We start from the raw sequence: 27,535 nt of genomic DNA on the forward strand, positions 1-27,535 counted from the left end.
TAACAAATCAACAAATTGCGGACGGCAGCAATTGCTAGAAACTTAAATTTGATGAACACAATGCGAAAGGAAACAAATGATTGGCGTTCATTAAACCGATTCGATATAGAAGTACATATGTATCTGCCTGGCATGTGTCTAATAGCTTTCAAGGCTTTTGTGTGTGTGTGTCGTATTTTTCATTATATATCACTAAAATTTCATATATCCTCAACTTGTGTTGATCGCCTGAATCCTGAATATTGGAATTGTTTTTTTTGTTTTGTTTTTAGTTTGTACCGCAGTTTGAAAGGATCTTAGATCATAATAATATAATATTAATCTTATGGCTAATGCTAAGACGGCTGAACGAGCGGTTCGTTACTGGGTTCATCTCAATGGGGGGAGCAAAACGGTTTTCGTTTTTCCCCTTTTCACATACAATGGGGGGATGTACGATAATATCTGTATGACATTTCTTCTTAACTTTGGCTTATTAAATTGCTAAAGCTACACACATACATACTATACATATGTGTCTTACTCTAAGTGGATACATTTACGTTTAGCTGTACAGGTCTAAAATCCAAATTCAGCTGCCTAGACAGGACAGTGTACTCGCATGTATATAGTGTATATAGTGTAATACAAGGACATGTGCTTAAGCCTAGTACATATTTCCCTTCACTGTTTTTTTTATTGTACTTAGTAGGTATTTTTTGTTTATATTTATAAATTGTATTTGGTTTGGTTTCTTGGTTTTCTTTTTTCTGTTGTGCCTGGCTTCAGTTGGCATATACATATGTACAATATACATATATGCCTGTTGTCTCTATAAGGAGTTTCAAACGTGTTCTTAGGACTATTTGATAGTTAAAATGGAACGAAATGCCACCGAAACGATTCATGAAATCGTCTCAATTTTTGATATAAATATCTCCAAACTCGTAACTTGGTTTATCGTATCGTATAAATATAACACAGATATTAACTGATTAGTAAATTGCGATATTTGAAGAAGGAGAAGCGTAACTAGTATTTGTTGTTTTTTTAGTTAAGTTAGTTTTAGTTCCAGGAATACGAAATACCTATGACTCGTCGTGAATCACTCATCACTCACTCGACTCACTCGCGAAAGTCAACTTATTGTAGTCTAAAAACGTTCCTCATAAATCTTAATCAAATTACATGCCATGCCATATCATATGTATGTATATTCTGTTGTACATTTTGATTAAGTTAAGTGAGGAGAACAAATGACTTATCTGCACCATCTTGCTGCGTATGGATTTTGGCCTTAAATGCTAGCTGTGCACGAATAAGTAGAGTAAGGTTAGGGTTTGGTTATGGTTTCTGCACCTTTGAATGCAATGCAATTCAATCTCTCCTCTGATCTGCGTATGATCTGCAGTGTTTTCCATTCAAAATTCTTCGTGTATTCATAGTTATTTTGAGCTGCTTTCTAGAGCCGAGCCTCTCTAACAACTCCATCATGGCTTGTGCTCTGCTCCCATTCCGCTTCGTTCTTGTCCAAGTGTTAAGGCATTTTGCGCCAGATTCATAGCTTAAACATGTAACCGTACGTCCTTCTGTGTACTCCAAACACTCCAGCTGCTCATTTGGAGCTCAATTCGCTCGCTCTCTCCATCGCTCTGTCGCTCGCTCAATGCGATTAATCCCCCGACCCGTGTCCAAGCCTTTTCAGAGTACCACAGTCCCGTAGTCCCCCCTTACGGGTATAGCTACATGTAGCTATTGCTTGTTTGTTATCCAATGTCACGCACAATTTCAATCTTGTCGCACAGCTCCGAGTCCGGATCGTGGATGGTGGTAAAGTGGGTGCGGTCGCTTCTGAAAGTGTTCCGCTCGTTCGAGCTGGTCTTGATCGACCTCTCCGATGGCGTCTCTGTGCCACTTAGTTGGATACGCTTCTGCAGGGCCGACACAAAGTTCTGCCAACAAGAGTCATGATTACGGTTACAGATTTTCTTCCAGGTAGTTGGTGGTGTGCTTGTGGCTGACACTCACCTGTGATATGATGTCGCCCCGTGCCGTTCGCACCTGGTACAGGTAGCGGAATTTGCGCTGTCTGGCCTCCTCGCGGGTCTCGCGTGTGCGCGATTGTGAGCGTCTTACGGGTGCATGGGCGTGGCCCGGTCCAGCCTGCTGCTGGCTGTGCGGCAAGTGCGTGGCATGGGGATGATTGGGATGGTTATGGTGCCGCATGTAGACACGCTTGCGATGATCCACCCGCCAGGCGGTTATGAAGCACTGCACCATAATGCTGAGCACAATGGTCACGGGCCAGGCGGCTATCAGGAGGCCGCCATAGCACGGAGGCGGCAACGGATGCGGCCTCATATTAAGTATCTGCAGCAACGACAGCAAAGCCGATCAACATTTAGTTTGAGTTGGGCAAACAGAGCAAGACGCACTTGGTTTACTTACCCAGTTGATCGTCTCCAGGCCGTGCATGAAGAAATCGATGGCTCCGATGATCATGGCCGTGCCCACGATACTGGAGGTGAGTATGGTCACGTATTTGACACAGCACAGGGTGAGCACCGAGCATATAACGGCACCACCCACCACGGCCACATATATTTCACGGTACTGAACGAAACCGGAAAACAGAAAATCAGAAGGATAAAGGCGATAGTTGGATAATAACGCGCTCCACTTACCCCAAATTCGTTGTCCGGCATTGTGGCCACACAAACGGCCATTGCGGCACCGGACAGCAGGGCTCCGGCAAAAGCACTGATCAGCACCGAGGCAACTGGATATGTGGAGCCGAGCACGGCGCCCAGCAGTCCGGCCACAATGGCCAAAGCCGAGTCCGCCGGCTTGCCCAGGAATGTGATCTGGAAGTCCTGCAGTATAAATATCCCATTGGCGCCCACCATTAGTCCGCTCAGAAAGCCCACGGCTCGAAGGCAGCGGTAGCCGAGCAGGGCGTACACGATACCGAATACGGCGAAAATGGCCCATAGTATGGCGGCCAGGGTATCCGGTGCGGTTGGGGTGCATGTCTGGTTCTCCAAGATGCCCTAATTACAAATTACAGTGTAAAAGAGTTAGAGAGAGATAAAAAACCATTGGCCTGCTCTGTGTAATTCGATCAAGGACATGTGACACACATCGCCAGAGTCGGCAACGATGGGCACCACTTAGCTGTTGGCTACTTATGTATGCATGCAACGTACATATGCACGCGTCTGACTCATGCACTGCAAAGGTTTGCTTATATTAAGGTAATGCACTCAGAAAGAGTTTACTTTTTTTTTCACTTGTGCATTGCAGGTTTAAGCATTGTTTGTGTGTTTGAAATTAAGAGAGCGGCATTATCATTATGATACCTTGTGCATGCATTAATGTACATACATACATATGTATTTATGTTGATGTGGAGCACATTACCATTTGGTACGTACATATGTATGTACATTCACTTATGTATGCATTGTCGAGTGCATACAAGCTGTAACGTACATACAAACAATGTCAACACTGGAATAATATGAAAGCATAACAGTAACTAAGCTAAAATCGCTCTCGTTACTTTTCGTGAGGCATAAAAGCAGCCTCCTGTTTTGACAAGTACACCAACACTTGTACTCTTTACAGTTAACACTTTGCATATTGTGCGACTTAACCTATAAAAAAAACATTGCAAATACATATGTACATATGTGTATGCGTACGTACCTTTATCAGAAATGGCCAATCCAGCGGACTGCCCATGGCATCATCATTGCCATAGTCGTGGCCATCGTAGACCACATCCGCCCCCACCCTCATTCCGGCGGCAGAATGCGTTTGGGGTCGTTTTTTTGTTGTTTTTTAAAGAAATGCAAAACGGTTTTGACGCTGGACGTCGAGTTGGATAGCTGTGGATAGAGTCCAGCTATTTGTTGTTCACTCTGCCACGCATTCCAGCACTGAACCGTACATTGTACCACCTTCAGCCTCGCATCCCTCCTCTCTCTTCTGCCCACAACACTCCGCTTTGTGTGTCAAGCTCCTGCAACAAGGCCTCAAAATAGGGCGGAGCACTCTCTTACCGTCCTCGCATCTCGAGTCTGTCTCATTCGAATGTCGACGCCTTTGTTTCACTTGTAACTATTTATCCGTGCATGGGAAAGGCGGGAGGCGGGAGGGGATGCAAATCAACGGTTTGTTTTACCACTCAATTTTCTAATTTAGATGTGCTGCAATTTTATTATTTTGTGTACACATATTTGCAGCGGAGGCGATGTCAATAGCTGGTGGCGCTGGGGCATGGACGTGTGCTGTTATAATCGGGGCCAAGACGAACTCGCTTGTGGTACAACAAAACACACTCCTGCGGCGGCAACAACGGCGCACCAGTGGAGCAGCGGTGCGAGACAGGGATGGATAGACCACGTCAAAGGCGGAATCAGTGTTGGTTAGAAAAGGAACGATAGAGGACGACTTGCGTAAACAAAACAACCCTTGAACAGCTGAAAGCCACACTCCAAAAGCTTTAAGCTAAGGATGACCCAAAGCTTCGTCCTGCGGTCAGGATTGTATTGGCATGTATCATCCCTGGTTAAAAACATTTACCATTCATTTCTCTCGACATGAAACACAAAAAAACAGGATATCAATGTTTCGATTATTTAGTGCGTTATATGTCATACATTTTTACTAGGACACACATACATACATATACATAGATGCATGCATTGGGGGCGGTTATATTATAGATTTTGGAATGCGACTAACATCCGATGCTCCGGCATCGATTGAATTGGATTTCTACGGAGCATGCAACGTTTAATAACAATTAACATTTCTTCTTCTCGCGTTATTCATTAGGATTAGTATTACATATGGTGTGTGTATGTATGCACGTATTAATGTTTTGTATATAGGTATATATGTAGGTGCATGGAACAATTCGCAACTCCCAATATACGCACAATGCAATAATAGTAGTTATAATATAGTACGTAGACTACAATTTGCTTGTTGTATCTGCTATAAGGTATAACACCTACAGAAAACATTAAGAAACGATTCTGTGGCTCATGGGTATCTTATTTCGATTTGTGTTTGGAGTTTAAGGCGAGCGAATGATGGCCTCGTAGGCGGCGAAAATGATATTGGCCACCTCCACGGATCGTGACTTGAGGCTGAGCGTGGCATCAGGGTTGCCCGGCTGCAGCTTTAGTTCCAGCAACACCCAGATGTTGTTCGTCAGCCTCAGCGACTGATAGAGCATGTCTTGGCCCTCGACATTGCGCTTGGCAATGGTGAAGATGTTGTTGGTGGTCATCTTGGAGGCGATGCCGTCAGTGGTTCCGATGACGCCGCTCAGGCTGTACTGCAGCTCGTTGGCGGCCGGTATCTCCTTCCAGGTGTTCAGGAAGACCCGCTTGTCCAGCTGGCCGTCCTCAGCGAACAGCACGTTGCCGTGCACCAGGCAGGCGAAATAGAAGATGTCAATGTTGTTCTTCACCGCCACCTGAAGGTTGTTCAGCGGCTCCATGCGCTGGATGGGTCCGTTGGTGCCCAGGGCGAGGCTCACCTCGGCCGTCTGGTTGGGTGGCAAGGGCACCGCCGCCAGCGGTGAGGCTGGCGACAGGCCAAAGCTGTTCTTGTTCAGCTGGATGGCAAAGTTCGTCATCGGCTGCATGGCTTTGTTGGTGAGCGTCATGTCCATGAAGACTTCACCGTTGCGGCGGGAGAAGGTGCCCTGGATCTCCAGGCCCTTGCCCTTCTCCGCTGGCAGCCACGTGACTTTCGGAATTTGAACGCCCACAGAAAGGGAGGTGCCGGCCAGGCCAAAGATGTCGCCCAGCAGGCTGGAGGCGCCGCCCGGTGCTGGTTCAGCTGGTGGGCCACCCAGCAGTATGTCCAGGCCACCGCCTAGCAGATCCACGTTGCTTGTGGCGGTTGGGGCAGCGGGCATAGAGGGGGCATTGATGTCCATGGACAGCAAATCCCCAATAAGCGATTCTTGGTTGGGTATGACCATAGCCTCCGAACCGGCTCCCGTCTCTTGCTGATCTCCTGCACCGCTGCTCACGCCGGTTCCGGCAGTGCGGTTTGGCAGAGACTTACGCACGCCAGCTCCTCGTCCCTCCACAAAGGCCGTTGGTGGCTTGTGGTACACGCTGGCCAGCGAGCTGATGTGACAGATGAGCTCGTCCAGCAGCGTCGGCTCCAGCAGATCCGTTTCCTCCGAGATGAGAGGCTTGTCCGCCAACACAACTTCCTTGGCGGCGGCCGGGTCCGTGGAGAGTAGACGCCAGTAGATGAATCCACGGTCGCGCAAATCGGGATTGTCCGAATCCTGAGTGGCCAGCGAGAGGACGTGCTGCACGAGCTCTTGGGTATCCGATGGACGCTTAAGGAAGAGCTTCACCACAGCAGTGAGCAACTGCAGCTGCACTTGGGCATTCTCATCCTGAAAATAAATCAAAACAAAGATTTAATTTTGGGTTAGTTTTGAAAAGGGGAATACTGTGTGTGTGTGCTTGTGTTCACCTGGAAGCCCTCAAGGAAGCTGTCGAGCAGCTCGTCTGCGTTATCAATGCGCTCGGCGTACTCGCCAATGATCCAGACCATCGAGGCACGCGCCTCCGGCTCATCCAGGGTGTCCAGATTCTCGCACAAGGTGCTGATAATGCTCTCGTACTTATTGGGATACTTGCGGAAGATGTCTTTAATGACAACAATTGCCTCCTGCACCACATAATTGACCTTGGTCTGGATGAGATCGAGCAGAGTGGAGACACAGCGCTCTGCCGATGGCTCCACTTTGATGGCACAACGACCGATGGCGCGCACTGCCTTCCGCACAAAATCGACATCCACTTCGGTGGCGTACTCCTTCAGTTCGCTGAGCACCTGGGCAATGTTGCTCTGGTTGGCCAGACGGATCATAATGTCCAATTTCTCCAACTTCACGTAGATGGGATCGTTGTACTTCACAAAGAACACCTTCATCTCATGTTTGAGGATGTCGGGACGCTTCTGGACAATAAGATTAATGTTGCGCAGGGCCACATATTGTACCTCTGGCTCCGAGGAAAGCAGGGTCACCAGGGGCGGGGCCAGCTTCTTGGTGAGCGTGGCACAAAAGTCGCTGTCACTGGAGAGCATCTCGAGAAGTTTCATCAGCACCTTGACGGCACTGAGAACCACGGCAGCGTTCGCATGGGCTAAACGAGGCGTGATTCGCTCACAGATTGACTGCGCCTCCCGCTCATCTTTGGGGCTGTAGTTGGCCAGGGAGTCAAGGATGAAGACCTGTCCCCACTCTGTGCACTCGTTGAGGGCCGTCAGCAGCTTGTTGATGGTCACCGAGTTCATCTCTACCAGCGGCTGTCCCGACTGGCTGGCCTCGTTGATTTCGCTGAGGGCAGCCACCGCATTGGCCACGACCATCGGATTGGAGTCGGACAGCAGGTCCTTCAGCTGATCGAGAAAGCCCTGGTCCTCCACCATGGTGGCCGATATGTCGTACAGCTTCGCCACGCACACAGCCGCCGTTTTGCGCACATAGGGATCCTCATCCTTCAGACACTTGCGCAGCGGCTCGCACAGATACTCGGTTATCTTATCCACTCTTATGCAGCCCATGGTACGCACGGCCAGGGCACGGATCAATGGATTGGAGTCCTCGCAGTCCTTCACGAATGTATTCACCGCCATGATGGCCATGTCCGGCTGCGACTTGGCGTAGTTCATCAGATACAAGTAGACCAGCTTCTTGAGCTCCAGATTATCGGTCTGCATGCAGTTCACGACATCGGGAAAGAGGGCGGACACATCTTTGCCGACGGTCATGCTGGCAATCACCTTCTTCACAGCCTCCTTCTTCTTCTCCTTCTTGTCATTGTTCAGCTCGGACTTGAGCTCGAAGATTTCGCCCTTTTTGGTGGTTGTGAAATACTTTGAATCGGTCATCTTGTCAGTTCTGCTCTACGAACTAGCTAGGACTTTCTGCGCCAGCGAATGCAATGGAAAACAAAAACAAATCGTGCGTTAACTGAGAGAAGGATTGACGAAATAATTTATTTATTTATTGATTGCAGCGGCATTTCATTCCCTCTAGGGGCGTAGTGGGCGCACATACACATATGTACATACCAGAAGACGCACAAACAGATACAGAGCTTGAACACGTCTCAAATACAAATTCAAATTTTCAAAGTCAACATAAACCCCGTTTAACACGTCCACATGTAAGTCCTTTTGAGATCTGTTCTACCCAATGTCTGTTCTTTTATGTGTGACAATATTTTTCTGCGTAAACACCGTTTATTACCTGTAAAATTCGTTTTTTCGGGCACAAAAAATTAATTAGAGTGACCGCGGATTTATAAAATACCGCCTCACCTTCAGAAATATACCGTAATATATATTTTCATTATCAGAATATACCGTAAATATACTGACGGTCACGACATTATTATATATTTTATAATTGTTGTACAATCTGAATGAAACGATTAAATAATTATTATATTTTATTTTGCTTTAAGCCCGCACAAGTTTCATATTTACCTATGTACATACATACATACAGAAAACAATAAAAATTAGTTTAAATGAATATAATATACAATAAATACATATTGTTTGACAATCACTTTGAAAAGTACTTTAATATACCTAAAAAAATAGATTGGTATATACTTTTATAGTGTGGATGTGGATTCCATCATGAAAAGAGGAAATAAGTATTGAAAACCGCCAAAAGGTGACAACATAATAGATAGGCAACATCAACTATCGATGGTCGTTGCTTATGATATTTCCGTTGGCCCGTGTTGTCCGTTAGTCTTAAAATACCCCAGACATAGAAAAGAAAACCAGTATCAGCCACGTTTGAATATCCTAACAATTTTTATATTTTAATTCTTTTAATATTCTCAAGAAATATCTTGTAATAAGTTATTAACACATAAAACAAATCAAGAGTAGTATTTGAATAAAAAATGTTTTTTGTCATATATTTTAACCCCATTTTCACGTTGGTTTGCTTGTTTTGTGTGACCGATCCATTGAAATATATATATATATATATATATATCATCGTTTTGGGACTTTCCCGTATATATAATATATTAATAGTTGTATTTTAGCTTCTTTCGCTCTCGACAAGAGTTCAACCTTTTTTTTACGCGCTTCCTTCGCCTTGCTTTGTCTTATTTTTGTTTCGCTTGTTCGCTTTTTTGATAAATAAGTACAGAATAATTTCAAAAATTTGGATGCTCCATTATTAATAGTTGTAAAGTTTCGCTATTACCCCTTAATTATATACACATTTCAAATCAAATCATATTCCAGTAATTCAGTCTTATGAAATAAACAAAAACTTAGGTACGTTATATTCAGCTGGGAAATCAATCAATCAATCAACTAATGAAATTATCGTCTAATGCAATCAATCAAAAACATGGTTTTTTTGGTTTCATTTTCTTTTTTTTACTACTTATTTATGCTTGGCTTTTCAGTTAATTTTAAGGTTTCGTTTCGGCATTGGAATTTTTATATTCTCTGCTATTGCTGTTCCTCTTATTGCTGTGCATTATTGTTGATGCTTATGGTGCTTCTTCGATCTGATTCTAATTCTGATTCTCTGATGTTCGTTCCGTTTACAGTTATTAAAAATACAGTTATAGTGAGCATAGACAGTGTGTAGAGTGTACTCGTAAATGTTCCCCTTCCCCGTCTCTTTCAACGTTTTTTGTTTGTTTGTTTGTTTGTTTGTTTAGATCAAAAAGGTACGAGACGGGTATATAAATAATATATGTATTAGTAAAATGCATACGTTTTGGTAACGGAAGCTTTTCGTTTTTGGTTTTGTTTTGTGTCTTTTTTCATCATTTTATATTTAACGATATTCCGTATTTTAATAATAGGTTTTTTTTTGTTTTTGTTTTTTATTCACTTCAAATTGGAACTGTAGAAAATCTATTATAAACTATCATATTCCCATAACAGTTAGGTTTCTTAACTTGGTGGTACCGAAAGAACCGAAAGGTGGAAGAGCAAACAGCCTGCAGTTATTGGATTGCATTTTACCTGTTGGTTGTCATATATTGTAGTAGTAGTACATAGTAGTTGTTGTTGTTTTAGTAGTACGTGTCAGTCGAAAAGCAGCGTGGATCTAGCTATCAGCCATCACTGAGTACCGATTCTGAAGTTGAGTTTCAAATTTTTCATACTTGTGACCCAGTTCTCTCAACTATCAGTTCTATTTTTTCCAGTCCAGTCTGTGCTGTCATTATCTAAATTTTAATCGGTAATCAGTAATCGCTAATCGCCTGCTGCCTCGATTGATGTTTGATTCGATTTCATTTTAATATCAACTTTAAGCTGTGTTTTAGGATATGTTATTCTTTTGTTCTTTTTCTTTTTCTTTACGTTTGCTCTTGCATGAGTTTCATTTCTCCTTAATTGCTTGTTTTGGTGTTAACTTTCACAAAAATATATATGTATGTATGTATATGTTATATGTTATATAGTATTCAATTTTCCATGTCTGTCTGTCTGTTTGGTTGCTTGTTTGTTGGTTGGTTTAAGTATGTAGTTGCGTATGTACAAATCGATATCTTGCTTTAATTCTCAAACAAATTTCTAATGATGGAAATCATACACGAGTATACGTACGGGTACGAATTATCATATTTAGTTCGGGACCACTTCTGTGGCTGTATATTTGTATATTAAGTAGTTGGTCCAGAAAGATTATTTTTTTTCGAAAACGAGAATGTTTGAAAGTGTGCTGATCGGATCGGTTCTCAGTTAGTTATTCTGTGGAGGGGCTACACGATTATGTGCATTGATTTGGCACTCGAAATTTAATGGATCAACATAGAGTAATTAAAAAAAAAAAAGTATAGAAAATGACAATCGAAGCTGTCGAATCTCTTAGGAATAATTTTGGTTGTATTCGCTCTGTCTCCTGTTGTTGGGGTTGCTTCTTCCAGCTTCAGGGCCCTAGGTTTAGTTTAATTCTGCTGAAATGTTTTTTTTTTTTTTGATAATATTTTCCGTTTTTTGTGTGTCTGTTTTTGTGTGTGTGTGTGCAAGTAAGGCTTGTGTATGTACATAGTTGTGGAATACAAAAAGAATAAAATAACACAAGTAACAAGAAATATTAATATTCATAAAAATTTTGAGTTTTTGTGTGTTTTTTTTTTTTTTTTTTTATGCTTTTTGAAATTTAGTTAAAAATAGTTAGTTATATATGTATGCTTTGCCGGTACATAGTGTATATAAAGTGGAAAAAAGTATGCATTGTACATAAATGTTCTTTGCTTTGTTTGTTTTTGTTATATGATATTTGTCATCATTTCTTTTTGTCATTTTGGTTTTTGACTCCACATTCCGTTTATAGTACATCATAATTTTTTGTATTTTATGATTTTGGTATAGGTTTTTGAATAGTTTTCTTTTCGATAAGTAAATATTTTTTGGTATCCTTCATTTAAGTTTTTTTGTTTTTTTGTATTCCTCATAAATATTCTTGTATGTATTTTTATTTACTTTTCCTTCGGTAATTTGTTTTTTTTTTTGTTTTGTTTTCTTGTTTGGTATTTGTTAAGAAAAATGAATTATTGAATTACAACAAATGCGAAATGCCGCTTTAAAATGTGTGGTTTAGCTTAGCGCGAGCCTCTAGAATCAGGAAACAATAAAATTGTGGATAGATTGAGATGGGGGGAGGTGGCTTGGAGAGGGGAGAGAGAGTAGTAACTGTATTCATACATAAATACATCAAAAAGGTCAAATTTCAAAATGTTATATAAAATGCATAGCATAGCAGGTAGCATAAATATTTGAACAACAATACAATCATAAATACATAAGAGTTGTGTGTCCATGTGTGTGTGTCTCTATAAGTGTTTTGGATGTGTTCCCTGTGTCTGTGTGTGGATCCTAAGCTTAATGCAAAGTTCCTTTCGGTCAGCGCATATCTTTTTGTGGGGGTGGAAAAAAAGTCTTCACTGATCCATCGCTCTTTCCATAAGCTTAGGCATGTATGCATGTATTATCATGTGTGTGTGTGTGTGTGTGTGAGAATATTGAGTGTATAAAATGTACAGTTGTGCACACCCGGCACTCTTACACACACAGTTTTTGCTTACTTTTCCCAATAATATTCATCTGTCGTCCTACTGTTTCCAGGGTACAGTGTCCCCCAGGGTCGTCGTGTCCTCTTGTTGTCCCTTGTTGTCCCTTGTGCTGAATGCCGATTGACCAGCGTCACCCAAAACGCTCGCCAATCGAAGCTGAGCACAAAAGGAAGGGAGGGGACGTAGAATATGTAGTATATGGCATACACAGGATACACAGGATTTTTGATAACTTTGCACTAATAACCAATCTATGTTTTGTAAATAGTATATGCATAGGTATATATATGTATGTATGTATATGTATATATATCTGTATATACTAATGTTGTATAATGGTATAAGTGTATAACGGCGGTCAGCGCTAAACGCTCGCTCGTCTCCTCTCGTCTCTCGTCTCGTCACGTTTCCCATAACCGTAACATGTATGTATGTATGTAACGAGTATACGTATACATGTACATATTCCGGTAAACTTAACATCTCTAATTGTATATACAAGTTGAGTGAGCTCTACCTGGGGGACTGGTTCCGTTCTGGACACCCAAGCGTACACGGCTACGATCACAGATCGACGCCTTGAGGAGCGGCCCAGTTTTTTTGTTGCCAGGACTATCCGATTCGAAACGTGGGATTTGGGATTTGGGGATCAGCAGTCCTGCTGGACACATCAGGGGATATCAACCGAGGATCCAGGAGCGGGGATTGGGAAAAGGGAAAACAACTATGGGTTCGGGGTGAGGAGGGGTTTGAATATTCCAATTTAGTCTTCCCACGACGGGAACTGGCCCTCATCCACAAACATGCTAAACTGCCCGGTATATTGACGCTCCATGGGCGGTCCTCCCGTTCCCGTTCCTGTGCCCGTTCCCGTTCCCTTGCCCGAACCCTTCGCCTGACCAGCGCCTGTGTGCGGCAATGGCGCCACTGGCCGTGTGCCCGTTGAGCTGCGGCCTGGCGGCTTTGTCGCCGCATTGCTTTGGGCATTTCTGGAGCTGCTCTGAGTAGACGACGACGAAGACTTTCCATAGTTGTAGCGTTGCTCTATGTCGGGCAAGAGTAGAGCATTATATATCTAGTATAATGTTCACATATGTATATCTCTATCAGAGCTTACTTGATGGCTGCTTCACCTCCTTGCTGGCCCAGACTGGCTCGTGGGTTTGATTATACGACTGCTGATCCCAGACGGCCTTCTCCTCCACGTTTTTGCTCTATGAATTTTTATAGAAAAAATGAAAAATGAAAATAGATGGCTGGGGAAAACACTTACATAATCCTTGTCCACATGCAGCTCGAGATCATCGCTGGCCTGCTCCAGGCTGCTGTGCGTGATCCCATAGTAGAAGTACATGACAAGGCCGAGGGACATCCAGACGGTGAACCGGACCAGGGTCAGGATGCTTAATTTGAATATCAGATAGATGTTCACGGTGATGGCAATGGCTGGTATGAAGGGTAGTCCGGGCGTTAGAAAGGCCAGTGCATATCTATCAGAGACACAAAGAACGAGACAAACAGACAGACAGACAGAGAGAGAGAGAGAGAGAGAGAGAGAAAGAGAGAGGGGAGATTGCGGAAATTATGTATGGTGTGTGTGTTGGAATAGGTGATGGTGGAGTCATCCGTATACTTGCTGCTTTCTTCTTTTACTATTATTATTATTACCTATTCTGCGGTTGTCTCGATATAATCAATAATATCACAAATATGCCGATAAACAAAATTAAATAAATGAAGACGGCTAGGCCACCGGACCACCCAATGGCCGCGAACAAATCCAAGAAGAATATGAGGCCGAACATGATTCCAACTAGTTTCGTGACATACATGCCTGGTTGGTTTGGTTTGGTTTTGGTTTTGGTTTTGTGTGTTTTTGGATTGAAAAAAGCAAAAGCAAAAGAGTAAAATTTTCCATTTAAAAATTTAAATTTGGAATTTGCATCGCCATCGATTAGAATCCCACTCTAATCACAGTCAAATCGCATACTACATACCACTGTCGGTGGTGGCCTGGCCGGGATTGATCCAGGGAAAGAAGCCGGGGCACAGGTACGCATAGTCATGGATCTTTCGTGTGATAAAGTTCAAGCCCATCGTGTCGAAGGCGGTCGCCTGGCCCGTGGGTCCGGTGGGTGCACCATGAACGCTGCCATAGAACTTATTCTCGGAGCGATCCGACACCAGAAACTGATCGTCCCGCCCGCCCAGATAGCCCTCGGGGCTGTCATCGATGAAGGAGTCATCCGAATCGGACATGCCGCGTGTCACCCGCTTGATGGTCAGCTTATTGGGCACCTCCAGCACCTCGGCGGGCGTTGCATGCGAATCGCTGACGGTGCCCGGTGCCACCGGGGTACGCAGCTGGGCGGGCAACAGTTCCACCAACGAGGTGCTGTGCGGCTGGTAGCGCAGCACCAGGACACATGTCGAGACCAGGGTATAGGCCAGCAGGGTGCCAATGGACATCATCTCAACGAGTATCTCCAGGCGTATGGTGAGGGCGACCAAAGCCGCAGCCAGTCCACTGCCAATGGTGGCCAGACCAGGCACATTGGTGCGCTGCCACAGCTGCGAGAGTTGTCTGAAATGGAGCATGGAGCATGGATGATGGTGAAGATTTCCCACATGAACAGACATTTCTGATACGCACCTGAAAATCAGGCCATCCTGGGCCATGGCATAGATGACGCGCGGCATCGGAAACATTGAGCCAAACATGGCCACGGACAGACCAGCTGTGGCCCCAATCGCCACCACCGCACGGCACTTGGGTGCATTCACATACGACCACATCTGGACCAGAGCCGCTCCCGTGTTGATGTGATCATAGGGCACTAAAAGGTACAGCAAATTCAATTAATAATTATAACAAATAGCTGGATGGATGCCCAGCCGAAGCACTTACCGACTAAAGTAAGGACTAGACTGACGCTGACATAGGCAATCAAAACCACAACCAGGGAGCCCACAATGGCCTTCGGTATGCTCTTCTGTGGATTATGCGCCTCCTCGCCGGTTGTTGCAATTATGTCGAATCCGATAAATGCATAGAAGCATGTGGCGGCCCCAGAGAATACCTGAGTAAAGTAATTAGTCGTAACTCGTTTTTATTTCCATTTTATACAAAAGTTTTCGAAGAGTTAAGGGGTATATTAGATTTGTGCTAAAAGTGGCTGTGTGTAACGCGCAGAAGGAGACGTTTCCGACCCCATAAAGTATATATTCGTATATTCTTGATCAGCATCTGAGCCGAGTCGCTCTGATTAATTTCGGGGCTTTAAAAATTGTTAATAAATTGTATTTGAGGTTAAATTAAAAAGCAGGACATGCTAGTATTACGAGGCAGGTAAGAAAAACCTACACTAAGGCAGCGGCACCGAACGGTGTGCAAGGGTAAAATGAGATTTTGATAGGTGTGTTGCAACGGCTGCAGCTTGGCTATTTATTTAACGATATTTATGCAAGATACCTTAAACGACGCCTTATTGACACGTACTTACAAATAAAATATAAAAGAAAAAGCATATTATTTAATTCGACTTTTCCCAAATTTTTTAAAGTCCAAATTTTAACTACAAAGTGCACAACTTTTTATTTGAACGCTGAATATTTGCCAGAAGTTAAGCTTAAGCTATACAGTCGATCAAAGACAATTGGTAGCTGCATTTGTTAATTTTTATAAAGTTATTTTCATTCATAATTCATTAAAAATCGTTGGAGCCGCAAATCAATCAGAAAATGTCGGCTCGTTGGGTTTATGTAAAACAATAAACATATTGTGTACGTTTGTATGGCGAAGGAAGTATGTTGGGGAAGGATAGAAGTGTAGAAGGATACTTACACCACTCCAGCCATAGGGCAGGAATCCCTGATGTTCCGACCACGTCTTCGTGTCCACATAGAAAAGGCCGGCAGCCATGACAAAGACCCATGTGGCCAGATTGACGGCATTCAGGGAATGATTAAAGATGACCGACTTGCTGGCGCCCATCGCCAATACGCAGGTCATGAGTAGCGTTATGCCAAAGGCTATAAAGTCCGGTGGTTTGCCTGAAAAGGAAAATTAAAAAAAAAAAAAGAATAAATGTAAAGAGCATGGTTCAATGGTTTAATGGTAGTTCCAATCTACTTACCGAATATTGTGCCAATGGACTCGCTTATCGTGCGCGCAATGGCATTGCCAGTCAGGGAATCGAAGCTAGAACTTAAAGCACAGGCACAGGCACTTGTTCCTACATATATAAGGAGAAGTAAGTGATCGAATCAGTAGAATGGGTAGCTGTAGCGCCTCTCCACTCTCCACATACCTATTAGATATTCCAATATCATGTTCCAACCAATTATAAAAGCTACAAATTCGCCAACTGCCACATATGAATACATATAGGCCGAGCCGGATGTGTGTGGCACACGAACGCCAAATTCCGCATAGCAGGCGCCTGCATACGTACAGTATAGTACAGAAGATTATAACATCAAAAGAGATCGATCACTTACCTGAGAAAATACTCGCTATGGCGGCTATAATAAAACTAATAATCACACCGGGTCCGGCTATCTTCTGGGCCACCATGCCGGCGACCAGATACATGCCAGTGCCACAGCAGGAGCCGATGCCCAGCGAGGTCAGGTCCAAAGTGTTCAGACATTTCTGCAAGTAAAATCGGTTCGTTATGCTCGTATGGGTGATAATAATGTGCAGGTGGTATGGTGGTATCTCTGGTATCTCTCACCGTCAGCTTGGGCTTCTGTGGCTGTGCATTGCCGTCCTGCAGCTGCCTCACATCCTTGGTGCGTATGAGCTTCGGTAGGAGCGTCGTCGAGCTAACGCCAGGCGGCAATGGCACCCTGAACTTGACCTGCAATCAAAATGGGAGACAGAGAGTGAGAGAGCAATTAATTGTGGAGTGCCAGCTAGCATCAGCTGCTAAAAGATGAGTGCCATTTGAGTGCCCCTTCCCCCCCTCCACCACCCTCTCAAGTGCCCTCCTCCGCTGATAACCAAGCGAAGCAAGAAAAATGATTTGCACTCAATCGATATTTGCAACAAGTCTCTGGTGTCCTTGCCAAGTGGTTGGCTGGGCCTGCCTATGCATTGTGTATCTAACACCGTAAGAAAAGTCTTTCAAATGTAAAAGTAATTGCATACCGACAGCTGAAATGACCGAGGGGCGCTGCCGCACGTCACGCAACACGAATACAACGACAAAAAATTAAGCTTAATGGCCCAAACAGATTTTTAAACTATAAATATGTTAGTGGCATTTCAGTTTGCAGGTTTAAATAAGAGAAAATTAGCTGGAGCTAATTATTTGGTAATTAAAAGGATATTAAAGATCAAATTGTCGGGCTGTTTGTTCAATCTACTTGTTTTGTTTGAATTAACACATAATTCGAATGGGAGAATCTTTTTGGCGAACCTTCTGGCTGTATGGCGTGATGTGTGGATGTGGCTTTTCATTTGCCACTAACCATTTCAACTACCAATCAATAAAATTTAAGCCATCGCTCAATATGCGATTCACTTAGAATAGATTTTTATTCGTCCCGTTGCCTCGTGAAAGGTCCAACTGAAGATGTGTCTAAATTTAATGTCAACTCAACGGGTGGCCAAGCCAACCGCAGTGACTCTGCCTGTCCTGCTCGGTGATAAGTGTAGGACGGACTTGGCTCTGTTTCAGGAAAACAACCACAACGATGGCATCAACAGCAGCAGCAGCAGCAGCAAAAGCAAAAGCAGCAGCTTTGACGCAATCAAAGCAGACTCGTACTCTCCTACATGCTGTATTGTCCTTTCATTCGACCCCGAGCAGTTCGTTCCCCAGTTCCCCCAGTTCCGGCACTAGCCCCAGCCTCATCAGAGACCCAGTTCTGAAGCTGTTCCCCAGTCGAGTGCAACAAGCAATCATATCCATTAACCATCCCACCGCACCGCACCGCATCACCACCCTTCTCTGCAATCTCCCATCCGTTCTGCTCCAACAAGTTGCATGCTGCGGCGACATTTGTCGTCCCCATTTCTTTTTTATGCCCCCCCCCCCACGCCTTTTATTTTTTTTTCTTGTTTGAGTGAATTGTCGTTATTAATGGCTCGCAAGTAACAGGGGACCAGGGCGCGTGCACCCAGAAGATGGGAGGAGCAACAACTGCAGTAGAAGCAACCGGCACAGAAGGTCATCCCACACAACACCATCCACCCCCGCCCCCAGCCCAACCCCAATCCCATCCAGAAGAGGATTGCTGGGACTTCGCAAAAGCCGTTTTGTGTCGTTTTCCGTTTATCTTTCGAAGCAGTGAATGCTTAAGAGATGAATGCTTAGGTTCTTAGTTCTTATATGTATGTATATCTTTAGCTTATTTTACATAAATATATTATCGGATTGTTTTTATATTTTGATTTTATCTTATACGAAATGTAAACCCTTTTGTTGCAGGTATTCTACGTGTATTTATGTTGGCTTCCGTTTCTTTCCCATTTGCTATATTAAATGTGCTGGATTAGCTGAGCTTTAAATATAAATTAAATGGGCGTACAGATATGATGCCTATGCATACTCGAGTAGCTTCTTTTGCTATAATGATATATGTGCATACATATGTACATATGTATCTGCATATGTTCATCATTCATTGTCCTAAGTTGGAATTTTAACAAATATTAATTCCTACCCCTTATGGAGTCTGGTTTCTGGTTTAATAGACCCATAAGTACACATATTTTTGAATTAAATATAGTTGGCAAATTACTCGAATTTCATATTTTTTTCTTGTTGCTTCTCTTGGCTTTCATCTATTCTGCCTCTGCCTCTGCCGCTATCATCCATCTTCTATTTACCGTATTCCTTTGGACTGTCATTGTCATAATGAGAAGCATACTTTTAGGTTGGTCCGCAACACGGCGTATGATGAATTGAACTCCTCCGACTCTATTCGCATCCCTTTCCCACCCAATCCTCCCAACAACATATGCTTTATTTATAGACCTCTCCCTCTCTCTCTCTCTCTTTCGTTCTGCCGCGTCACCCCTTCACTGGGGGATAAGCTGGACACTAACTGTTCTGTGGGTGGGATTTGGCTATGGGGCTCTAGAGCTTCAAGGGGTCTGGGGACATGTATCCGGCTCCCGTCTCCGGCTCCAATTACAGCTGCGGTCGTAACGGAAGGAGGGGAGGGAGGGAGGTAGGTAGGTAGACAGAAGTGGCCATAAAGATAACGTAAAGCCAAAAATGTTTTGCCCACTCCACAAACCAGGGACGAGACATTTACACGGATGCATTGCTGATCTGAGTTTTTATATTTTTTCGGCAAAATATTTCCCCAAATTGGAATATATCTGACATACGTATGTACATTCGATCCAAAATGATATTTGTTGAATTAATGAAACACTACAGCATAATGTAGCTGATATAGGAACTAAACTTATAGGAGCTAACCACTAGAAAAATTTAATGTTGTAATTTAAAGTACCTATTAAGCAACCGAACTTTAATCAGCTGCAGTTTCTTAAGGTTATTACTGGAGTAATTTTTTGGATAATTTATACCATATGTCTGGAAGCGGAAACATTGTCTCTGAAAGGGTATCCATGTATGTATGTATGTACCTTTGTATGTACATGTACATATTTTCTTTTTTTTTACTATTTCTTTGTATTTTGTGGTTTGTACGCTCCCACATTGCAGCACCTACCCTACCCTCCCATCCCATCCCATCCTTCGACACCCACATCGGTGCTTTTGTTGTGGTTTTTATGTCGTATGTATTTGCCCAAGTGACCCTGTAAGCCTGTGTGTGCTGTGTGTGTGTGCTGCTGCTTCTTCTTAACTCCATGGTCTCTCGCCCTCTCTTTCTATTAAATGGATTTGCATAAGTTCATACACACACACATTTACGCACTAGTCTGTATGTGTATGTATATGTATGTATGTCTGCGTCGGCGTTCAGTATCATAATGACCTTTTTACGGCCATACCACTCCCCCCCTCCCCCACACCATTCCACTCCACACACACACACACACACACATGTACATGTATACACACAGAGGAACAAACAGTAATACATATGCGTACGTAGCGCCGAGTCATTTGCTAAAGTATGGTAGGGGTGTGGGGGGCGGGCTGCTTTAATTTTAGCAGTGACCAAAAAAAAAAAAATATCCACCAACAACTTATGGTATTTTCCTCTGGTGTTTTTCTTTTTGTTTGTTCGTTATTGGTTTTGGTATTTTATTTTTGATTGTAACAACAAAAAGATGCTTTTGCTTACCTTCTCTAGCACCAACAACAAATCCGATGGCTTCATTGCGTTCTTCTTTCTTGCTTCCCTTTCCACCCCCGCTAGCCAAATGCAGCAACAGCAATCAGATGCGTTGAGCACAACTTCTTCTATTTAAAGTCAATGGAGGACCCAGCAACAGCACCAACAATCGAACGGAACGGTGAAAGAGTGGCCAATAAAATGGCAAAGTGAGATGATGAATTGTTTTTTTTGTTGTTGTTGTTGTTGTGTGTGTATGTGGTGCTGCTTGCTGTATTTGTGTGTTGCTGATCTTCTGCTGCTTCCTTGGGATTCTTCCGGTTCTGGCTGTTGCCCTTTTCCCACTAGTTCTAACTCTTCTTTCAGGCGCTTTCCTATTCTTTGCTTTGCAGCTTGATGACCTTCTTCGCTTTATCTCTGCTTGCGTGGTGAGCTTCTTGATGTTGCTGTTGCTTCTTCTGTTGTTTTCGCAGCTCCTGCTGCTACTGTTCCTTCGCCTGCTGCTGCTTCTGCTGCTGCTGTTGCTGTTGTTGAGGATAAGTTTACAGTTACTCGTGCTGGTGGTGCTGCTACTGTTGCTTTTTTGTTGTTTTCCACATTGATTTCTCTCAGCAACGTCATTCTATATTCAACAGTTTCACGTCTGAAGGATCTCACCCCTCTCCTCCTTTCTTTTGCACTTGTCCACGTTAGGCAAATTTTCACTTTCTTTTCAGTTTCGTTTTCAGTTTTTTGTCTCTGCCCAACACTGTCCTGTCTCCCTATCTCTCTCTCTGTCTCTCTCTCTCTCAGTTTCTCTACCTTTGGCCGCCCGCTGCCCTTAGGACTCTGTCCACTGACTCTTGTCCTTCCTCCTTGTTCTTTCCCGCTGTCACTTGGTGTTGTTGGCGCGCCTTTACCTTCACGTGGCTCACACACACATGCACGCACGCACTGCCACACACACACGAATGCAAAATGCAAATATATGTATGTACTATTTTTTTTTCACCGTTGCACACGCACAAACTTACGCACACAAACAAAAATTAATATAAATGCCAACGCCTGCGGTTCTCATTCAACACAGAAACTGAAATAATTAACTTAAAGTTTTTAGGAGTTTTTTTTTTTTTTGTTTCGTTTTGTGGCGTTTAACAAAAAAAAGAATGATTGCTGGCGGTGTTGCCTATGCTTCTCGCCTCGGTATACGGTATACCGTGAATGAATACGGTGGCCAGGTTTTCCGTGTGTATCGCTTTTTTTCGGATGAAGAATGAAGGAAAAAAATGTGTTCGGGTTCGGTTCTTGTGACTGCCTGCTCCTTCTGCTGGTGTTGCTGATTCTTCTTCTTCTTTATTCGCTTTTGGCCTTTGAAAGAGCTTTCGTTACACATTGTGTATGGGGTGTGTGTGTGTGTGTGTGTGTTGCAGCGTTGCCAGGCTGCATGGGAGTTGAGAGATAGCAGCCACGTTCTGGCAACGCCAGCGAACAACTTCCTGCAGGATATATTTCTGCAAGGTGAAAAAATGTTCGCTCCCAGAAGTTTAAAAATACCGTTTCTTACCCCCGCCACTCTATTACTTTCCCTTTCCCTCTTATGTGCTATGGAACTATGGAACAAGATCGCTCTATGGCAAAGACTCACCTCGTACAAAAACATGCCACATCTTGACTTCCTGTATCTATAACAGAGTTTACTCTGCTGCCCCAAAAGCTACAAGTTTCACAACTTTCGATTTCTCCTCTCTGGAGCGCACACAGACACAGCCACACAAGCACGCGGTCACTGCCGCCCTCCCCACTCTTTTTCTTTCACGCACGAATGTAGGCAATGGAAAGTGCAACCATAAAGAGCGCAGACGCACAAACTTGACTTCCCTCCCCCCCACCCACTCACTCCCTTACACGTTTGCGTAGGCGTTTTTACTTTCGCTTTTTTCCAATGCTTTTACTTGCTCGAGTGTTTGTGTGTGTGAGTGTGTAAGTAATAGAGTGTGTCGAAAGCCCCTCTTCCCAAGGATATGTACAAGCATGCATACATACATACCTACATAAATGTGTATGTAAATATGTGCACATGGTCGCCCCCAGAGACCTGATGTTGTATTACGAGTAAAGGCAGAGCTGCTACTGTTATCTGAGTGTATCATAGGACAAGAAGCTTATGCGTGTGCACCTGTTACCGCTACCACTGTGCCTTTGCCTCTTACCCTTACACCCCCCCCCGACTCCCATGACCCCCCAACAAAATCATCCCCCCTCATTCACACCAAAGGTGCAATCTGATTGCCAGCCTTTTGTTGTTACCGTTAACCAATTTACAGTCGCAGCTGCTCAAGGCCCCTCCAGCCCCTTCAGCCCATCTCCAATCCCCATCAAAAAGGATAATAAGGATGCCTCGTGCGCGATGTGTTTGTTGGTTGTCTTTGCCGCTAGATGGCGAGTCTTTTATGCAGATTTCCCTTGGCTCTGCTGTAGTAGTTCACCAGGACATATAATGCTGATAAAGGCAAAGGAGGCCGTGTCATATGTAGATATTTTCTGGCTACGTTTGACGATTGTTAGGTATATGACCTTTTTTCAGAGTTTCTTTGCGTTTCTTCTATAGAAACAATTTAAACACTAATTTTGATTCAGCTTTAATTAAAAACATAATTGTAAATCGAATTTTTTGCTGGAGAAATGCAACTAGATGAATGTCTTATATTTAGATTTGTATGAAGCTGATACAGATTTTCAATGATTTTTTTTAATGAAGAACAAACCGGAGAGACTTGTTTTTCACTTTAAACGTTTGACACATGTTTGAGAATTCCTATTTAATTAAGTCAGCCAGGTAATAATATTAATATTAATTAATATTAATAATATTCTTTATTATTTCTAAAATTCAGGATCAATGTAAGCAGCATTGTCAGAAATGTTAATCGTGTCAAAAAATGCTCATTAAATGTATTTCTACGAAAATGTATCTATGTACAATAAACAGAACGATCAATGGAAACATTGTTTTCTTTTTAGTCACGATTTAATCAAATTATTTTCCTTGAGAGATTCTATTTGGTTCATTTATAATTCTCGTTGCTTCTTGTCCATTATTTTGAAACATTTTGTTCCAATGGCTGTCTTCAACGGTGGTTTGACATCAAAGGACTAAAAAAGATTCATATAAATTCGTTCCCAGAACCTAAGCCTACAAAAATTATTCTAAATTGATGTTTGGGGCTTTTTCAGTGCGTGTTTTTGAGACCGACTAAAGAATAGAGTTCAATAAACCCACAGCCAGAACCAAAGGCAGGCAGGCATGCAGACACTCCATCCATCCATCGATCGCAGCCCATGTAACGTTCGTTATACGAAATTGAATTCTGTACATCATCATCTCTCTCTGGCCAACAGTTTTCAGTTCTTCGGTTCCGTTCGGCTCAGTTCGGTTCGGTTCGGTACTGTTCCGATCCCTAGCCTACGATTGTTAATATGCCGTTTTTAAAAATAGCAACTATAAATCTTATATACTCGTCGCTGCCGTCGTCGTCATTGGTATACAACGTTCGCTGAAACGTTCCCCCGTCGATGTTCAACGCTCGACGATCTCTAGAGGAGATACAAAAACAAAAACAAAAAAACACAAAAATCGCTGGCTGTTCTTGTAAGAGCATCGCCACATGCATTCACTCTCATCTGTCCATCTGCCAGTCCGTCCGTCCCCCCCGTACACATGTTTGTGTCTGGGTGGAAACTATCGAAACTAATGTTACTTAAGTTGCCAATGTGGTTGATGGTGGTGGTGGGGGGGGGAGGGAGAAAAAGATCTTACAGTCCCTGTTGAAAACATCAGACCCAGATACAGCAACAGCTACAGCTACAGATGCAGACATACAGATACTGATGTACAGATGCAGATACAGACATACTACAGCTATACAACCATACAGCCACGATCGTGACGATGGCAAAGACGAAGACGATGATGCCGGGACGGGAATCGGGTTGGTGGTGGCCCGTACGGCAACTACAGAACGGAGCGGAGCGTAAGGCAATTTTAACGAGTGAAAAATCAAGAAAATTTTAGTTCTAAAAATAACCATTGTACTCATTTTCGTTTCAAAACGGAAAGCGGCCGACATTTCAGAGCAGCGGAATATAACAAGAAACCAACCAAAAACCAATAGCTATAAAACGCAAAGATACTAAGATACTCTGCACTCTGCACAATGGGCCCCAGATACTCGTACAGATACAGATTTGTAACAACAACAGAAAATACATAAGCCAGATACAGCTGCAGCTGAAAAAGAAACTTGGCACTGTAAAATGAGGGAATGAGGGGAAAAAAATACATTTATATTACTCCCATATGTATTTACGAGTATAAAGTACGATAAAGGGAATATCAAAATGGGTTAAATATCTGATACTAATCTTGACTTAGTTCGCATTAACAAAGATTCGAATTATTCACGTTTTAAATCTAACAAATGATCAAAAGTAATTTAAAGACAAAATGTATTTTCACCATTCATAAACATGGTAAAAAGCACCAAGAATTCCCTGGCATTGGCGCAGGTTTTATTTTTTCTTTATATCCATATCAAATAGATCATATTCTAAGAAACTGAACTCAAAGAATGAAAGAAAAATGAACGCTTCAAGCTTCAAAAAGTTTCTTCTCAAAATTTCGATGCAAAAATTTTGGAGAATAAAATAATTTCAAGGATGTTGAAAATGAATTCCTCATCTTAAAAAAATCATCTATGAAAATGTTTGTGTTTTATAAAGAATTAATAAACTCTAATATTCCTATTGAAGATGTATTCCTTGCTGTAGCCAAGGAGCCAGCAACTAAATCTGAACTAAACTGTACACTATAAATACATATATAAATATGTTCGAGCGCTCGAAGAGAGTAGCTTGTCTCGATCCACAGTTGAGTCGAGTCTACGGGTGGAGAGCTAACCAACCAAACTGCAGTGACAGCTCATTTGGCCAGAGATAACCGATAACCCCGCCTAACATTGTTTCGGGGGGTGTACAGAGATTATCGTAACTACGCTCACAACTCAAAAACAGATAGAGAGAGAGGCAGATTGGTAATCATTTCTTTCGATTAAAATTCTTTTAGAAAAGCAATCGGAATACGAACAAGTACTAGAACGAATGGTATTTCCATTTACATGTTCGCTCCAGATCTGGTCGGGGGAGGGGGCTACACTGTACCCGACGAGAACACAGCACAAAAAATGAAAACAAAAAAAACCAACAAAAACAAAAATTACGAACAGAACGGAATTATACCAAGTATAACGCAAATAAGTCCCAAAGAGAGTGGGCAACACAGAAATCGTAAAGCGAACCACATACTCGTAGTACGGATGCAGATACAGATACAGAGATACATACACTTATTTTGGATTACAAATAGAATACGATCGTTGCCAGTCTCTGCCAGTGTGTATACGAGTATACTTACATTTGTGTGTGTGTGAGTGTGGTACATATACATTTGTACGTATGTTCTAAAAATTAAAAATAACGGTGGGGCCATGAGTAAAAGTTGTACGCCATCCCATCCACATTCACATCCACCGATCAACGATCCCATCGCTACCAAACGAAAGTCAAGCGAAGTCAAAAGTCATTAGAGCATTTCCAATGGATCCAGCCGATCGGTAGATCTTGAATCCAAGCGATAGCCGCTACAAAATAATCAATGAAAATCGCCAAACACACTGCACACACGGCACACACAAGGCGGAAAGGCGACATATGTAGTAGACACGGTGTCAAAGGTGCGAAACGAGACCCCAAGACAATATAACGATCGGTTGAGCAAAGCGAGGCCGCCAGTAATTTGATTTTATGTATAAACATTTGCCCGATCGCCGATCGCTCACCATGCATACATCAGCATCTACTTATCTTTATAAATACCTCTACTCTGCTCTATTCTACTCGATTCCATTCCATGGATACGTTGGCTTCGGGAACTTTGCCCAAGCCCAGCCACTTAAAAGGATCTACTATGTATTAAACTATCATCAGATTAGATGTAATATTTGGAATCTATAAAAATGATATAGATGTAGATGTTGATGTTTAATTGCATCATGTGTGATCTTTAAGAAGATCGTATACTCGAAAGCTGGCTTTAAATTGTTATATTTTTCGTGATTAATTTTTGATTATTTGATTTTATTTTTCCAGTCTACATATAGTCGTGATATTTATGCGCTTGCATACTTATACATACATATACATACTTAGAAGTTACGCTGATGATCTTCGATTTCGAATTTAAATACATACATTAGTCCTGTTGGATCAATGATGTTCTTATTAGATGTTACGTATATTAATCGTGGTCGTAATTCGCTTAAAGAGTAATTTTATTGTTAATTTTCCGACTATTTATGGTATTTTAGATGATCTTCTTTCCATTATCTTTGATCTATTCTATGATCATCCTTGTGTGATGTTATTCAAGTTTGGTTCAAGATTTTTCAAGGAAATATATGTACGTGTATCCTGTTGAATCTATATATGTATGTATGTATCTTGAGCTGTGGTTCATCCATTGCTCGACGCTGCCCAAAGATCATCAACCCAAAAGTCAGAATGAAAAAACAGTTCGAATCCACTTGGGGTGCCTCGACTGCATACTTTGATCTATTTTTAGGCTACGATTTTTCCCATTTTTCCGATCATAGATCCCTGGTTCCTAGCCCTAGCCCTAGCCCCACCCCCACCACCATCACACAAGCACAAACACACACACACCTATGGTACATATGATCAGAGAGAGAGAGAGAGAGAATGAGAGATTGCAAAGGGAGATGCACCGCTTTGCTGTTCCTGAAGTGGGAATCGGAATCGGAGTAACTGTTTCCCCTGCTCTTATGGCTGAGAGATTGTTGGAATTGGAATCTCAGAGATTCTGGCAGCGCCCGCAGTCGCCTCTTCTCTGCCCGATTCTATAAGTAGCGGTACATACATTCATATGTATTTATGTATATTTTTATACTCTCACGCACACGTACATGTATGTGTATGTATGCGCAACACATGTGCAAGAGAGCACCAGCAGCTACGTGCCGTGCCTCTTCTCTGCTCCTCATCTCCCTCACCCTCTCGCAATCTACTAAGTTAGAGCAGGCAGCGGCAGCCAGCCCTGAAAGAAAGAGGAGAGT

At 42.8% G+C, this 27,535-nt stretch overlaps 3 protein-coding genes across 4 annotated transcripts; all 3 read right to left on the reverse strand.

The window, feature by feature from the left end:
- Positions 1-1,645: 1,645 nt before the first annotated feature.
- Positions 1,646-4,126, reverse strand: LOC111072399 (transmembrane protein 198). Its single transcript, XM_022364245.2, has 5 exons — positions 3,688-4,126; positions 2,664-3,029; positions 2,428-2,592; positions 2,008-2,349; positions 1,646-1,931 (listed from the first exon to the last, which is right to left on the reverse strand). Exons 1-5 carry the CDS (start codon positions 3,778-3,780, stop codon positions 1,746-1,748), a joined length of 1,152 nt encoding a protein of 383 aa, XP_022219937.1. The 5' UTR covers positions 3,781-4,126; the 3' UTR covers positions 1,646-1,745.
- A 480-nt stretch (positions 4,127-4,606) lies between these two features.
- Positions 4,607-8,358, reverse strand: LOC111072393 (AP-1 complex subunit beta-1). Of its 2 annotated transcripts, none has more exons than XM_022364236.2 (3): positions 8,282-8,358; positions 6,496-7,956; positions 4,607-6,415 (listed from the first exon to the last, which is right to left on the reverse strand). In XM_022364236.2, the coding sequence occupies exons 2-3, from the start codon at positions 7,918-7,920 to the stop codon at positions 5,066-5,068; spliced, it is 2,775 nt and encodes a 924-aa protein (XP_022219928.1). In that variant the 5' UTR covers positions 7,921-7,956; positions 8,282-8,358; the 3' UTR covers positions 4,607-5,065. The 2 variants fall into 2 exon arrangements, with proteins under 2 accessions (XP_022219928.1, XP_022219929.1); XM_022364237.2 differs by lacking the exon at positions 8,282-8,358 and adding an exon at positions 8,104-8,204.
- Positions 8,359-11,510: 3,152 nt separating this feature from the next.
- LOC111072394 (probable cationic amino acid transporter) lies at positions 11,511-21,143 on the reverse strand. The gene is made up of 13 exons (XM_022364238.2): positions 20,376-21,143; positions 16,838-16,963; positions 16,602-16,755; positions 16,412-16,543; positions 16,238-16,336; positions 15,946-16,154; positions 15,010-15,181; positions 14,755-14,938; positions 14,099-14,685; positions 13,770-13,935; positions 13,375-13,591; positions 13,219-13,315; positions 11,511-13,145 (listed from the first exon to the last, which is right to left on the reverse strand). Exons 1-13 carry the CDS (start codon positions 20,409-20,411, stop codon positions 12,865-12,867), a joined length of 2,460 nt encoding a protein of 819 aa, XP_022219930.2. The 5' UTR covers positions 20,412-21,143; the 3' UTR covers positions 11,511-12,864.
- Between the last annotated feature and the right edge of the window lie 6,392 nt (positions 21,144-27,535).

The sequence above is a fragment of the Drosophila obscura genome, unplaced genomic scaffold (genome assembly GCF_018151105.1).
Source record: "Drosophila obscura isolate BZ-5 IFL unplaced genomic scaffold, ASM1815110v1 contig_165, whole genome shotgun sequence".
Taxonomy (NCBI): Eukaryota; Metazoa; Arthropoda; class Insecta; order Diptera; family Drosophilidae; genus Drosophila; species Drosophila obscura.

Coding starts and splice junctions, on each gene's coding strand:
- LOC111072399 (XM_022364245.2), bottom strand. CDS start 3,780: ATGAGGGTGGGGGCGGATGTGGTCTACGATGGCCACGACTATGGCAAT. Junction 3,030..3,687: donor ATTGGCCATTTCTGATAAAG/GTACGTACGCAT, acceptor ATTTGTAATTAG/GGCATCTTGGAGAACCAGAC. Junction 2,350..2,427: donor GCCTGGAGACGATCAACTGG/GTAAGTAAACCA, acceptor TCGTTGCTGCAG/ATACTTAATATGAGGCCGCA.
- LOC111072393 (XM_022364236.2), bottom strand. CDS start 7,920: ATGACCGATTCAAAGTATTTCACAACCACCAAAAAGGGCGAAATCTTC. Junction 6,416..6,495: donor GCTTCCTTGAGGGCTTCCAG/GTGAACACAAGC, acceptor ATTTATTTTCAG/GATGAGAATGCCCAAGTGCA.
- LOC111072394 (XM_022364238.2), bottom strand. CDS start 20,411: ATGAAGCCATCGGATTTGTTGTTGGTGCTAGAGAAG. Junction 16,337..16,411: donor GATATTGGAATATCTAATAG/GTATGTGGAGAG, acceptor TTATATATGTAG/GAACAAGTGCCTGTGCCTGT. Junction 13,316..13,374: donor TGCATGTGGACAAGGATTAT/GTAAGTGTTTTC, acceptor AAAAATTCATAG/AGCAAAAACGTGGAGGAGAA.